Source organism: Camelus ferus, chromosome 6 (genome assembly GCF_009834535.1).
Source record: "Camelus ferus isolate YT-003-E chromosome 6, BCGSAC_Cfer_1.0, whole genome shotgun sequence".
Taxonomy (NCBI): Eukaryota; Metazoa; Chordata; class Mammalia; order Artiodactyla; family Camelidae; genus Camelus; species Camelus ferus.
The window spans coordinates 23,545,503-23,559,349 of NC_045701.1; the positions used below are offsets into that span (position 1 = coordinate 23,545,503).

Below are 13,847 nucleotides of genomic sequence, written 5' to 3' on the forward strand. Positions count from 1 at the left end.
GGTACAAGACAACATAGGTAAGAACAATAGAAGGCTGTAAGCAAAGTGCTATGCTGGTTCAGAGGAGAGAGAGAGAAAGCACATCCAGAAGGAATATCAAGAAAGTTCATTTCCACAAGTGAGGGACAGGAGGAGGAAGAGAAACTAGTGAATGAGGCAGAAGGTATCAGAGGCCCAGGAGAAGGCTGCCATCACACAGTGTGAAGTTGAAAACTGATGGCCTTCAGGGCAAATTTGGCTCACAGATGGGGTTCTTTAGCCCACACAGAGTTCACAGGTTTTTTTTTTAGCAAACACTTGAAAAGTTGGTGAACTCATAAAAATCCAAATTTCTAGTTTCTTTTGAAAAATTAGAAAATTGGCAACATTAGGCTTGCAGCCTTGCTTGACGAACTACAGGATAGGGCTGAGTGGCAACTGCTGCTCCCTATGGTGCACAGATTCTCCAGTTTGCAGCAGTATCCATCAGGCCATACTGTACTGCAGGCCCTGGGCCTACTTCATGCATTTATGTAACTTGCCCAGCCCCTGCACAGACCATCAAACCATCTTTGAATGCCTGCTTATTTCACAAGAGATAATGTGGTAGTTGATGTTGAGTATCCAGATTAGTATGTGGCTTCATCTCTGACCTTAAAGCAGCTTGCAGGATACTGGAGAAGAGGGAGTAAACACAGAATAAGTTGTGCATGACTGACCAGACAATGAAATGAGAAGTACCACAATATGGAAACTGATCTTAGGAGAAGTATTGAAAATACATGCTGGGGAAGCACAGAGAAAGGGAAGATTATTTGATGAAGGAATGATATTTAAAAAATTCCTTTGGAGATTTAAAAATTTTGGTCAAGAAAGTAGTTTCCCAAACAAGTTGAAACATGCAGGCTTTCTGACTTACCTGATTATGGCAACTCTAAGGTACTAAGCTGGTAGGCACATAAGCCTGGGATGATAAATGTGCCTGAGTCAGGATAATTTGAAGGACTCCAGAAATGTGACTCAGGGATTAAGGAAGGGCTGGTTGTTGTGAAAGGAGCAGGTGAGAAATCTTCTTCTTATGAGCTTGCTGATTACAGTGTTCTCATGTAGGTGCCCTTGCTCTTAACTTGATGGCAGTGTTTTAAAAACAGCATTTGGCTTTTGCATATCTAATTTCCTTAGTTTAAAACAAAGCATGTGGTCACACTCAGAAGAAAGAATGGCATATTCCTGCTATTGCTGTAACGTGAGTAATATCATGTGATTGCCGTTTTATATCTGCTTTTTATTTTCATTTCATCAAAAGAGAACTAATTGGAGCAATTTTTTTTCTTAAGATCTGTGGTTTAACTCTGCATACCTTTCTGTATCCTTCCCCTAACCCTCCAACAAATCAGTCAGTTCTTTCCACATATTGTAAATCCCACCATAAAATTGAATGATGTTTCTATAATTTAGTTACTGTATTTCTTATTTGTAGCTGTGCTAGATCCCAGCTTTCTCTAGAAATATCTAAGATACAGGAGTATGTAAGCGTTCAATTTCTTAAATCCTTAGCAACTGGATTCAATAATAAATTCTATTCAGTTTGGCTCTTGTGAAGAAGTGTAATTTATTCATCTCTCATGCAATCAGTCTTACTAAATCTAGAATTCCAGTTCATGGTTAGATTTTTTTTTTCCTGGTTGGGAAAGAGTCTTCAGAAATTACTCTCATCGACAAAGACGTTTCTTTGTTCTTAAATCAACTAGTTTAATTGACTATAAAGATCCTCTTTAATTTGATTTATTTTCTTGTTCTTAAAATATTGATTCAGTTGTATACAATTTGGGAAGACCAACAAAAAAATAACATTTGATTGAGGAAAATTGTAGTTGTATCATTTCTTTCTTTGCCAAGGGAATACTGACCAACAATGAACTGTTTTTCAGTCTCTTCCTGTTTCCACATTAGCTGAAACTGAGGAACTGTTAAACATGATTTGACATGTAATCCCTGAAAGATGTTTTATTGTTGACTCCAGGGATTTACAGAGTTCCGATAATGGCCATACTGTCCACTTGACCTCAAATTACTTAATATGCTGGTTGAGGGCAGGAACTGAGGAATTTTTAATGTATGCTAGTCACAAGCACAGATACCTTATTGACCATCTGCTCATTTCAAACACCTACAGAAGTATGCCACAAGAGCCTGGATTTCTGGGTTGAGGAATAAACAAGAAGTTACTTCAGAGGTCCTTGCCTCTGATGCTAACCTGGCAAACATTCCCAGTTAAATCTGGGGAATTCTTGCCACCTATGATTTACAGATGACTTTGAAGTTTATATTTCTGGGTTTTCTATGTTAAGCCTCCTATGTCATCAAGGTTTCTTTCATTTCATGGAACTATTTCAAAATGACAGAAACAATCTGGCTGAAAGATTTTTTCTTTATTTTTAGTACTGCCAGGCAAATGATCCACCTAATGACAGGAAATAGCAGTAGCCTGTGGGAAAATATACCATTAGCTTGAAAACATCAGGCAAGCTGGCTTTATTTAGGCAGGCTTGTATTTTTCTGACCCTTAACTCATGCCTTATTTTCATATCAGGTAACTTATAAAGGTGTGACTAATTTTCTCTGTATTTGGCTGTTAGAAACAAGTTTACTTAGCTTTAAAAACCCCGTTGACTCAGCACCACAGCTAGTTTTCTGAGGATGAACTTAGAATCCCTTGGCGATCAATTAGTTAAAACAACAAATACCTATTGACCTCAGGGCCAGTTATCTTCCTGTGGCTTCTTAGATATTCTGTGCATATCACGAAGAGCTTTTACTGAACTGAGTTTTACTTTAACTGAATAAAAGCATTCCTGCATGACTCAGAAACATGGAAACTATATGGATCTGAGAATCCGCTCCAAACTTTCTCCCAGAGGAAGTTAAGATTTTTCTGATGATCAGGAAAACAGACGGTGCTTATTGGCACTTTGATATGACAGTAGAACCTCTCCTGACACCACAGAGCTTCTTGAAGGTACCAATGAGTGATCTTTGCCAGAACCAATTATTACTTACCTTTTCTTGTGCCCTCTTGGCTTCTGCTTTCATCACCTGCTCTCCCTCAAATATTTGTACTGTATGGTTATGCTATCAGAGACTATGACTGAGGAAAGATATTATATATCCTTGGATTTAACTGTGGAGAATTGCAAACTCATAAGCTTTTAGAGTTGAGAGAAACTTTCTCGAAAGAAACTTTCTCAGAATAAACTTTCTCAGAAGAAACTGAGACCCAGAAAGAAACAGCAACTTGCTCAAAAGTACACAGCTGCTTGTACCAACAGAACTGGGGCTAAAATTTAACCTTCAGGCCCGTATCTTTTGGATACAGAGAGCCACATTGTCAAAGCAGAATGGAAACAGCCTTGGTATAATAATATTTTTGTTTTCTTAAAAATAAAAAAATGACTTTATGCTTATGAAATCAGTACATGTTTATTGTAGAAAATTCAGAAAATAAGAAAACATCTACAAAATGTAAGATAAAATTATCAAGATTTTTACCATCAAGTTAGATTTTTCTTCCAGTCTGTTTCTCTACAGATGTATCCACATATACACATACATACACAGTATACCAGTAAGAGTTCTGGGTAAGGAACAGAGAAAACACCCAGCTTGGATTTTGAAGATAATTAAATGAAGTGACTATTTATAGATTTAAAGGAGCCAATAAGGGATGTTGGGCCACCTAGGGATTAGTTACAGTGGGTAGGGGAAAGAGAAAGTGTATTGGAGCTTAGGGAGAGCTAGAGCTGTGGTGGAAGAATCTGCCATCCAAAATTGTAATCATATCGGGCATGAGCAAAGGAGTAACCAACTCCTCCCTCTTCATTGTGACAATCTGAGCTATAGTTAATTTCCCTAACTGTTTCTCTGGCAATCTGATGGAAGTTGGATTGTCAACAATGATAGGAGGCAATTTTGCTTATGCTAAAAGTAACCTCTGGATTGGGAGAAATTAGAGACCTGATGGGGAAGCCATCCTTTGAGCTTTCCTAGATCGGTGATTCTTGTGGTGGGGAATGTCCCTTGCTGAGACCCTGGACAGTGTGCCTATGGGGTCATTTCAAGAGAAGATGCTTCTATGGGGCATGAAGCTGTTAAGCCAGGGTAGCTTCTGTGCCCCTTGTACCTATACTGTTATGACGTGGACTGTAGCAAAAACTCCCATTGAAGAGGGATACCTGACACTACCCTGCTGTGTTTTCTGTCCTGTATCCTTCTGAGTAGCCTGGTCCAGGTGTGGCCTCTGTTTGTCTTTGAGCATGAATATTCAGTTGAATCTAAGAAAATCCCCTTAATGAGCACCTTGGGGATCCATTGCTGTCAATATCATAATGCCAAAGCAGGGAGGGGAAGGGGAAAATACCTCGAGCTCTTTTTCCTCCTACCCTCCAGTCTCCTCTAACACTCCTCCCCCGACACTGACTAAACCTAACCCAAGACAGAGGTCAAGGAGGAAGAGTGATCATCCCAGCTTGCATCAGATGCTCACCACAGTTGATCATCTCGTGTTGGTGGATAAAGCTGCCATGTCCATAAAGCTGCCCTGAACATTCATGTACCAGGTTTGAGTCATACATTTTCATTTCTCTTGGATAGATTCACAGGAGTGGAATTGCTGAGTCATAGGACAGATAAATGGTTAACTTTCTAAGAAACTGCCAGTTTTCCACAGTGGCTATGCCATTATATAGTTACACCAACAATATGCAAGAGTTCCGCTTGTTCCACACCTCTCCAACGTTTAGTGGTAACAAATGTTCATCTGGACCATTCTGGTGGCTATAGGGTGATACCTCATTGTGATTTTAATTTGCATTTCCCTGATGACTTAATTATGTTGAGGACTTTTCATATGCTTGTTTGTTATTTACATATCTTCTTTTACAAAGTATCTGTTCAAGTCGTTTTAGAACTGGATTTTTAAAAATTATTTGTTTTTGTTTGCTTTATTATTAAATTCTGTTAGTTCCTTCTATGTGATACACTGGATACAAGTCCTTTGTTGGATTTGTGTATTATATTTTTCTCTCAATCTGTGGCTTTTCTGTTTTCTTACTGGTGACTTTGGATAAGTAAAATTTTAAAATATTGATAAAGAATGGTTTACAGACCTTTCTTTCTGTTTTTGCCTACCCAAAGATTTTTTAAAAATCCTAGTTGTGGATTATTTAAAATGATATTCTTTCTTTTAAAAAAATGATTTCTATTTAAAAATGAAATCCAGTTTGGATGTTTTTCAGATCACTGTGTTCTATAGACTAAATGTTTGTGACTCCACCAAATTCTTATGTTGAAATCTAAGCCTCAATATGATGGTGTTTAGGTGTGATTTCATCAAGGGGGTGGAGCCCTCATGAATGGAATAAGTGTCCTTATGAAAGAGACCCAAAGAGCTTCCTTGTCCCTTTTGCCATGTGAGGACACAGCAAAAAGATGGCCTTTTAGGAACCAGGAAGCAGGCTTCACCAGACACAAAATCTGCCAGTGCCTTGATCTTGGACTTACAAGCCTCCAGAAGTGACAGAAGTACATTTCTGTGGTTTATAAGACACCCAGTCTGTGGTGTTCTGTAATAGCAGCTTAAACAGACTAAGACGGTATGTATCCTACTTCATAGTGGGTCGTAAAATGCCAGATGTCTAGAGCTGCAAAGAGATATTGATACCATCTATTCTGAATTCCTAACTTTAGGTTTCCTTTTTAAAGACAGTTCTGATAATAATTTGCTGTCTAGATGCTTCTAGTGATCAAGAGCTACCAGAAATGAGTCCCCTTTGGGGGAAAAGGAATCACTTCTTGAAATAGATGTACACTTTTAATGTTGCCTCATTAGAATTTTATACAGTATGAATGTCATTGAAACATTAGTGTGATCGGAGTTCTGAGAACCACAATTACAGTCTGTTGGCCAGTGCTTCTACAGCTTCAGGATTATGGTTTGTACTGGGATGTGGACAGGGATTAGTCACCATCCCTGTCTGGGCAGTAGCACTGTGGAAAGTGCAGTGAGGGAACCTGTGACATGTCTGGGAGAATAACTGCCCTTCCTGGGTATGTCATGGAATATTTTGTAGTGACAATATGTTTGTGCTGGGCTTAAAAAGAATAGGAGTCTGCATAAGGAGTTGGAAGGAAGAGGCATGGAGTGGTGAACTAGCAGTGAATGTTGCTGTGGCTTTGGGTCTGAGATCACATGATTGGAGATGATAAAGAAATAGTCAGGGCTCAGGCCATGAAGGAGTGGGTGAGGACTTGCACTTCAAGTCAATAGTTGTCAAATTTTCCAGCAGTTGTGCTTCAGGTGGTATGTCTCCAATTCTTGCCTATTGAATCAGAATCTCTGGGGTGGAGGCTGGGCCTTTGAATATTTTCACAGGCTCTGTAGGTGAGTCTGAAGCACACTGGAGTTTGAAGACTACTGGTTCAAGTGAATGATGAGGAGACAGTGAGAAAGAGAGAAGGGCCTTGATTAAAAAGGTATTAAAAGTAAATTGGTGATGATTCTTGGTGACCAACTCTATGTAAGAAATGAGAATGTGGGAGGATTCTGGCTTAAGCAACTTCAGAATGTCACTTATGCCAGTCACCTGCATGGCAACACGGAGTAGGAGATCCGTGGAGAAAATGCAGGAAGTTTAGTTATAGGTATAGGGCCAGCTTACTGTGAAGAAATACTCATTTGAATCATCTAGAAATATTAACTTTGGGAGAATTTGGTTCTGTCACTTCAAATATTGCTGATAATAATAAAATACTTTCATTTTGTAATGCTTATTCTTTTCAAAGGACATATTCAGCTCATATTTGGTAGGTACTAAGATTTGTTGCATGCCTGTGTTGCACTATAATGACTTTTAGGCTAGATCTTATTATTATTATAATTTTGCAGATGATGAACTGAAACTCAGAGAGGTTAATTGATTTCCCTGAGGCCATCTCAGTCAGGAACCAGGTAGAGTCAGGGTGCAAAACTCCGGACTTGGCCAAATCTAGTTCTCTTTTTACTCTTACATAGCTGCCCCTTGTAACATGGATGGGCAAGGGTTTTTTTTTCTTATTATTTACATGATGAACTTGAAGACCCGAAAAACTGATTTGCCCAAGATTCTAAGCTTATAAGTACAGACCAGTGACCAGAGCCCAGGTCCCTGCTCCCTGCCCATTGCTCTTTTCACTCTAACTTCCTGCTTTCCAGATGATTGAGTTTATTTGCCTACTTGTTTTATGTACAGCTGGACCTTTCATCCCTCAGATAAGAAGACTTTAGAGTTATAAATATCATTTTGAAGGGACGAAATATTTTTTGAGAAGCAAAGCCAACCTTCAAGGCTCAGTTGCTTTGGCATGATGTGTGAGGGTGCACTTCCAGCCTGTACCTGAATTTTTTTTTTTTAAATTAGGAGCCTGACCTTACTGGTGATGATAAAAATATGGAAATAACTCCAGGAGAAAAGGTACTTCAGAACACCAAAGAGCAACGGGATCAGCAGAATCGGTTGAAAGAGATAGATGAAGAGCTAAAAAAGATGAAGGAAAATGTGGTAAGTCTTTTTTTTCATTTAAAGTAGCCAATGATTGTATTAAAAATGTTCTAATTTCCTTTGACTGTTTTATGACTGTTTTTATATGTTACATCAGTCAGGAAAACTAACATGGGTGTTTGTCAGTAAGGATTTGAATAAAAGCTAAAAATATAATTCATAGAACTTAAAGTAGTATTATGATTAATTTATATGACATAATAAACCTGTGAAATACTATCTTAAGTCAAAATAATGACCCATATGCCTAGTATTCTGTGTCTGACAGTGACATAAATGTTCTTTTTGTGTGCAGAAAAATTTAGTATTCTCCACAAAATCATCTTTATATATTGAACTTAAAGCTTAAATACTCCCACTTTTTGTTCATAATTAATAATATATTATTACTCATTAATATTAATACATTTTAAATCCATCTTGAACCTATTTCATGTTTTAATTGCTTGCCACTTAAAGATATATTATTGCTGATGAGAGAAAACTCTTAAATCAACTGAACTGTGAGCTAGTTGATATTCTGAACCTATTAGAAATGCTCTAAATATTATAATTTTCCAGCTACCCATGAGCTATTTCTTACTGGATTCTTGGCTTTTGCCTAAAATTTAACATGACAAGGCTGAACTTGTGATTCCACCTGCATCCTTTCTCCCAGGGCTGGTCTTATAATTGCCAGCAGTACCTACTTTCTGTCTCATACTAAATCCTGTTACCTTGAAGATCTTCAAGCCTCATTAAATTTTAACAAGTGCTTCTAATTTGTTGCCATATCTTACCACTGTTCCTTATGACTCTTTGAAGGTCTTTTCTTTTTTGTCCCTACTTGTATCACCCTTCTCTGAACATTGTTATCTCCTCTCTAGCTACTTATAATCTGGTCAGTCTCTTCTCTCATTATTCCTGTTTATATGCTGCCCCACGAGAGTAAGCATCAGGTAAGTGACTGATTAAATCTGATCTCTTCAGAGCTCTCCAAGAGTGTCCACCAATCCCAACCAAGATTCTTTACCCTTACGGTCATGTCCAGCTGAACTGCTCTTATCATTTGCCAGCATGGACAGCAGCACTGACTTGGACCTAGAGAGTGTCCTGGTCAACCTAGAGGGAGTCAGGCAGCAAATCTAAAGGGAAGAAATGCATCGTGCTTCTCTTTATCATTCATTTTTGTTTACTTTTCATGGAACTTAATGGGATTATATTTCACGGAGACCTGTGTCCTCATTTTCTGAGGGATTGTTTTCTCCTGGAGTCTGCTGATATGGAGAAGAAGCAGAAGTAGGAATGTTAGGAAGCATAAAGGGGCTCTTGGCTAGTAGTTGTGGTGGTGATGACGGGCATTGCCAGATTGGTAAATGTGATAAATAAAATGTTTGTGATTTGACTGGTTTTGAAAACTGTTGCATTTCTCACCCCCAATCCAAGGCAGGCAAATCTGTCATTCTCCGTAATTCAGTTCTCCTAATTTTTGACCATTTATCATGTGCCTTGGACATGTATCCATTCTTTTCCACCATGTCTCTATCATTTTAAAATTTTGACTCAAAACCTGGGTCCTTAGGAAAGCTTACATTTTATTCCAGTGCCATATGATGGTTGGCTAGGCTTAAAGAGATGATAAATATCAAAAGTTGGTTATCTAAGTAGAAAAGAATAACATGTAAGTAGAGAAGAGCCAAAAAAAGTAAACAGAGGAGAACAATTATTGTGTACCTACTATGTGACAGGCACTGTTCCAGATACTCTACAATTTATTAACATAGCTAATCTTCACAACCACTCTGAGGTAAACACTACTATCCTCATTTCATAGATGTGGAGATGGAGGCCTGGAGAGGTTGAGCACCTTCCTCAGGGTTACACAGCTAGTGAGTGTGAGGAATTGGATTCAAATGGTTAGCCTCTGGCAACTATGCTATACCGCCTTTCTGGTACTTACTTGCTTTGCTTTTCTGATTACTATTATTTTTGGTTAATTAAATTGTGATAAATTTGTTATAACCAGTAATATTCATGGGCAGAATGTTTGGAATCCCTTATATAAATGATAATTTCACAGTTTTGTGTTTTATAGTCAACACTTGCAGAAACTTGTATATGGTAGATAAAGGCACATGAGTGTTGATCTGTAATTGTCTTTTTGTTTTAATTGCCTACTGTTTCCTAAGGTGCTATGGAATATATTGGGTACTGTGTGCATACTTCTGAGGGAAGAGCCTGTGTCTGTTTCAAATTCTGTAAAGCCTGTTGTCTCTCATAAACTTCCAGGTACTTTGTGGACTGGGAATCTGGAGACTGGAGGCTTTGTTTCAGTGTTGTTAGGAGCCTGCTCTGTTACCATGAATAAATCACTTCATCTCTTAGACACTTAGTTTTATCACTTTAGGAATCAAGGGAGTGGGGGTAGATGACCTCTGTCCTTTTGCCTGTGATTCTTGGCATATGTGTTTTTGGTGAGAGATGGTGTTACTTCTAGTTTCTAAAGCTTAGTTTGTGTGCTTCCTGAGTATTCATTGGTTGAAGCCTTCTATTGAGAGTTACATTTGAAATTTAGTGTAACACTTTTTAGGAGAATATGTGTATGTATGTGTGTGTGTGTGTGTGTGTATACCTTTATAAGCTAGCCTGCTACCTACAGACCAGAGAATCTGTTTTCTGAATAATGGCTTCTAGAAATGGCTAATTTTGTTGTTTGTTTTATTCTCCCTATTGCAGTGGATCATTGTTTCCAGATCAGTGATTTGGGTGAAGCAAGTAATCTGTGGCCATTGAATTGGCAATTAAAGGATCAAATCTGTAACCACTCTTAGGGATAGAAGAGGGAAGGAGTAAGCTCAGGGGCCATGTAGGAGCCCTATGGGGCACTCCTGGAGTGACATGGCTCCCAGCATTGATTTGTCAGTAAGGACTGGAGAAATGACTTAGTTCTATGTTCCCGATGGTAGCCTGAGGCTGCGGATGCACTTGCCTTGGTCAAGATTGGCTGTGAAAAGTGGGGTTTGATTTAACCGGGGGGTGATGGTATTGGTATCAGTGGATCTAGCTCTTAGGAGCTAGGGGAAGTAGCACAATGAAAAAGTGTGAGGTTCACCAATGTAATGTGAACATCAGTAAGCATGCAGGGGCCTGGACACCAGCTGTGTAAGTAGAGAAAGAATGAGCCCAGATGCTAGAAGCAGCACACATGAAACTAATCTTTAGGATTTGCTTGGTATGAGTCAGCAGTGTCTTGCTGCTGCCGTGCTACATGTTGAGGAAGAGGTAAGCAAAATTGATCATACTTGGATAGTACAGTGACAAGGATAAGGATGATGTTAAAACCAGGTCATATGAAGGACTGTTGATGAGACTGAGTGTATTTTTTTTGCCTGGTGAAGAAGAGACTGTGTGTGTGTGTGCATCCGTGTGCATGTGTGTGTTTGTGTGTTGTGGGGAAGGTGGGGAGGAATAGTTTGATAGAAAAATCACACATTTGGTAACTTCCCAAAGAGATCTGAAGGACTAACATTTGAAGTATTAGTTTTGTTCTTTATAGTGTAAGGAAAAAAGCATGGTGATTGGGAGGCTATAAAGCAACAGATTTCTGGTAAATACTAAGGAAGAAAGTTAGAACAGTCTCAGGGGGAGTGGTCTGTCTGGGGCAAGGTTTTCAAATTAGGCTGGGGTGACACTTGCTAGGTGGCCGTAGGGAGAATTTAAATATTAAAAAGGGGGCTTCATGGAGTAGGTCTGTTTCTCCAGCACAAGTAGGCAGCTTGTATGTGGCGAGTATGTGAAGGTGTTGTGCTTTGAGCTCTTTCTCACATATTGTTGAGGGGGCGGAATTTGTGTTGAGTCACTCATATCTCATGTAGTAGGTTCCCATGGGGTAAGGAGTATTGGCTTTGACTGTGAACTGTCAGGGTAACTACTTGTGTGGAGATAATTTGAGATGATAGAATCAAGAGACAATGGAAATAGCCATATTCGTAGTGTAAGCAACACAAGACAAACTGCACGGATACCCTCTCCATCGTTTGCCCTCTGGTACCTCTAACCCCTGATTTTCCCATCCAGCCCTGAGAGTTACATTTCCATTGTTTTGATACTCTGTAGATTTCTCTGCCCAGTCTTCTAACTCCACTCTGCTTTATATTACCTCCCTCGGTTCCAGCCCTGTTATGGGAGCTTCTATACATGGGACTTTGTGGTTATGAGTCAGACTGCTTGGGTTTTAATCTCAGCTCTGTACTTACTGTCTGTGTGACCTTGGGCAGATCTGCTGACCTCCCTGTGCTTCAGTTCCTAGATCTGTAGAATGGGGATAGTTGTAATTCATACCTAGCTTATGGGCTGTTATGAAGATTAAATTAGTTAACATATGTAAAGTACTTCCTTCCAACAGGGTCTAACATATTTTAAGTGCTGTGTAAACATTTTACATTTTATTAACATTTTAATATGACATTTACATAAGCTTGTTTCTATGATAAGGAAGGGGAGGAGACAGGCTAGAGGATGAAATTGAAGACAGGGATAAGCCTTGGAGTAGAATCAAGATGCCCTTTTCCTGACTCAGGATGAAAGAAGGGAAGGGTGGCCTAGAAGGGCAAGTTCATAGATGAAGAGGAGATGAGAGAAGTAATGCCAAATGTTCTCTGTTTACTTGGTAAATTAGAGATTAAGCCGTATGGTCAGAATGAGAGGCACAGTGGGGATGGGGCCTTGAAGCAGGGTAGGAAAGGACTGGAATAGACCTTTCTGATGTTGAGGAAGAAGCAATGGTGAACAAAGAAGACTGCCCAGCTGAGGCTGGAAACCCTAGCTGTGAAATGGGGCCAGACAGTAAGGTTTGGAGTCTTCTCTGATGGCCCTCAGTAGTCCACCAAAAATGGAGAAAATGGGTTGTGAGTTGAGGCCGGGGTGAGGAGAGGCTGGGTGATTGCAGTGTAAGATCAAGAAGGTAAGGGAATTGGTGGTGCCTATGAGACCTTAACTAAAATTAAAAAAAAAAACAAAAACAAATATAATATGTACACTTCATATATCAACTGGGACCCCTTTCCCCTTCTTCAGCCTGGTTTTATCACTTATATACCTGCTATAGAATATCATATTGTCATCAAAAGAATGAGGGAGATCTATGTATCTTGGAATGATGTCTACGATATTGTATGAAGGAAAATAGCCTGTTGCATAAGACAATGATCGATATTATTCCGCTTCAAAAACAGAAAAAGTCATGGAAAAATCTTGAAACAATAGGTACCAAATGCTTAACAGTGATTACTTTTAGAGAGGATGGAATGGATGGGGAGGTGAAAAAGGAAATTCACTTTTTATTACACTATTTAAAGGGAAAGTGTACTGGGATTATAGGTGATTTTTATATTGTTTCTCGTATTTTCCTTTATATTACAACTTTCCACAATATGCATGTTTAAATGTTTAAAAATATGGAAAGCATTGATGCATACAAAAGATCACTACTTATTGTCTCTCAATAAGTGGTTTTTATTTATTTAGAAAAATAGTGTGGATCATCACAAGGAATAATGTTCCGTCTTACAGTGATTAAAATTCATATTCAATCAACCTTTAGGCATTGTATATACTTATCAGACCAGTAAAAATAATGATAAATGTGATATAACTATATGTTAGTAGGAGATGTGGGGAGTGGGGACAGCAGTATTTGAACATTATTTGTAGCTTTTTAAATTGGTTGTTTTTCCCTCTGGATAACAATTGGTCAATTGTTATAGTAATAGCTATAACATTATTTATATTTTAGACCTATGTAATTCCGAAGACTATTTTAGGAATATTTCCAAAGAAATAACACCCAAGGAAAACCAAACCAAACCAAACAAAAAACAACTTTAAATACTCTCAATTAGAATGCCAAAGCAATTTATACACTCTTAACCCATTTAATACTATGGCAGGGTAACAAAATTTATAAATATATGAATTTTGTCAGTAAAGGGCTTTTAATTGGAAATGAGTGATACAAAATATAAAAATAAAAATTCTAGATAGATTCTAAGTACCAACTATAATTATGTAATGTATATATGTATACATATGACAACAATCTTAAGGGAAATAGAATATGTATTAATCACTTAGCTTTATTTTTTCCATCTTCTATTAAAAATTTCTTTATTCCAAAACAAAGGGGAGTCATAATTGAGGCAGTTGTGTTATTCCATTGTTTTATTTGTTAAAGGACATTTAAATCCTTTTATGTAATGATGGACTCTTTAAGTAATTAAATAATAACAATAATTC

At 38.3% G+C, this 13,847-nt stretch overlaps 1 protein-coding gene across 7 annotated transcripts in view; it reads left to right on the plus strand.

The window, feature by feature from the left end:
* The window catches only part of FSIP1 (fibrous sheath interacting protein 1), a 173,710-nt gene that overhangs the window by 50,095 nt on the left and 109,768 nt on the right, over window positions 1-13,847 (plus strand). For all 7 annotated transcript variants that reach the window (XM_032481522.1, XM_032481520.1, XM_032481523.1 and 4 more), the window contains one exon: window positions 7,434-7,574. In XM_032481522.1, coding sequence (XP_032337413.1) covers window positions 7,434-7,574 — 141 coding nt within the window. The remainder of the gene's footprint in view (window positions 1-7,433; window positions 7,575-13,847) is intronic.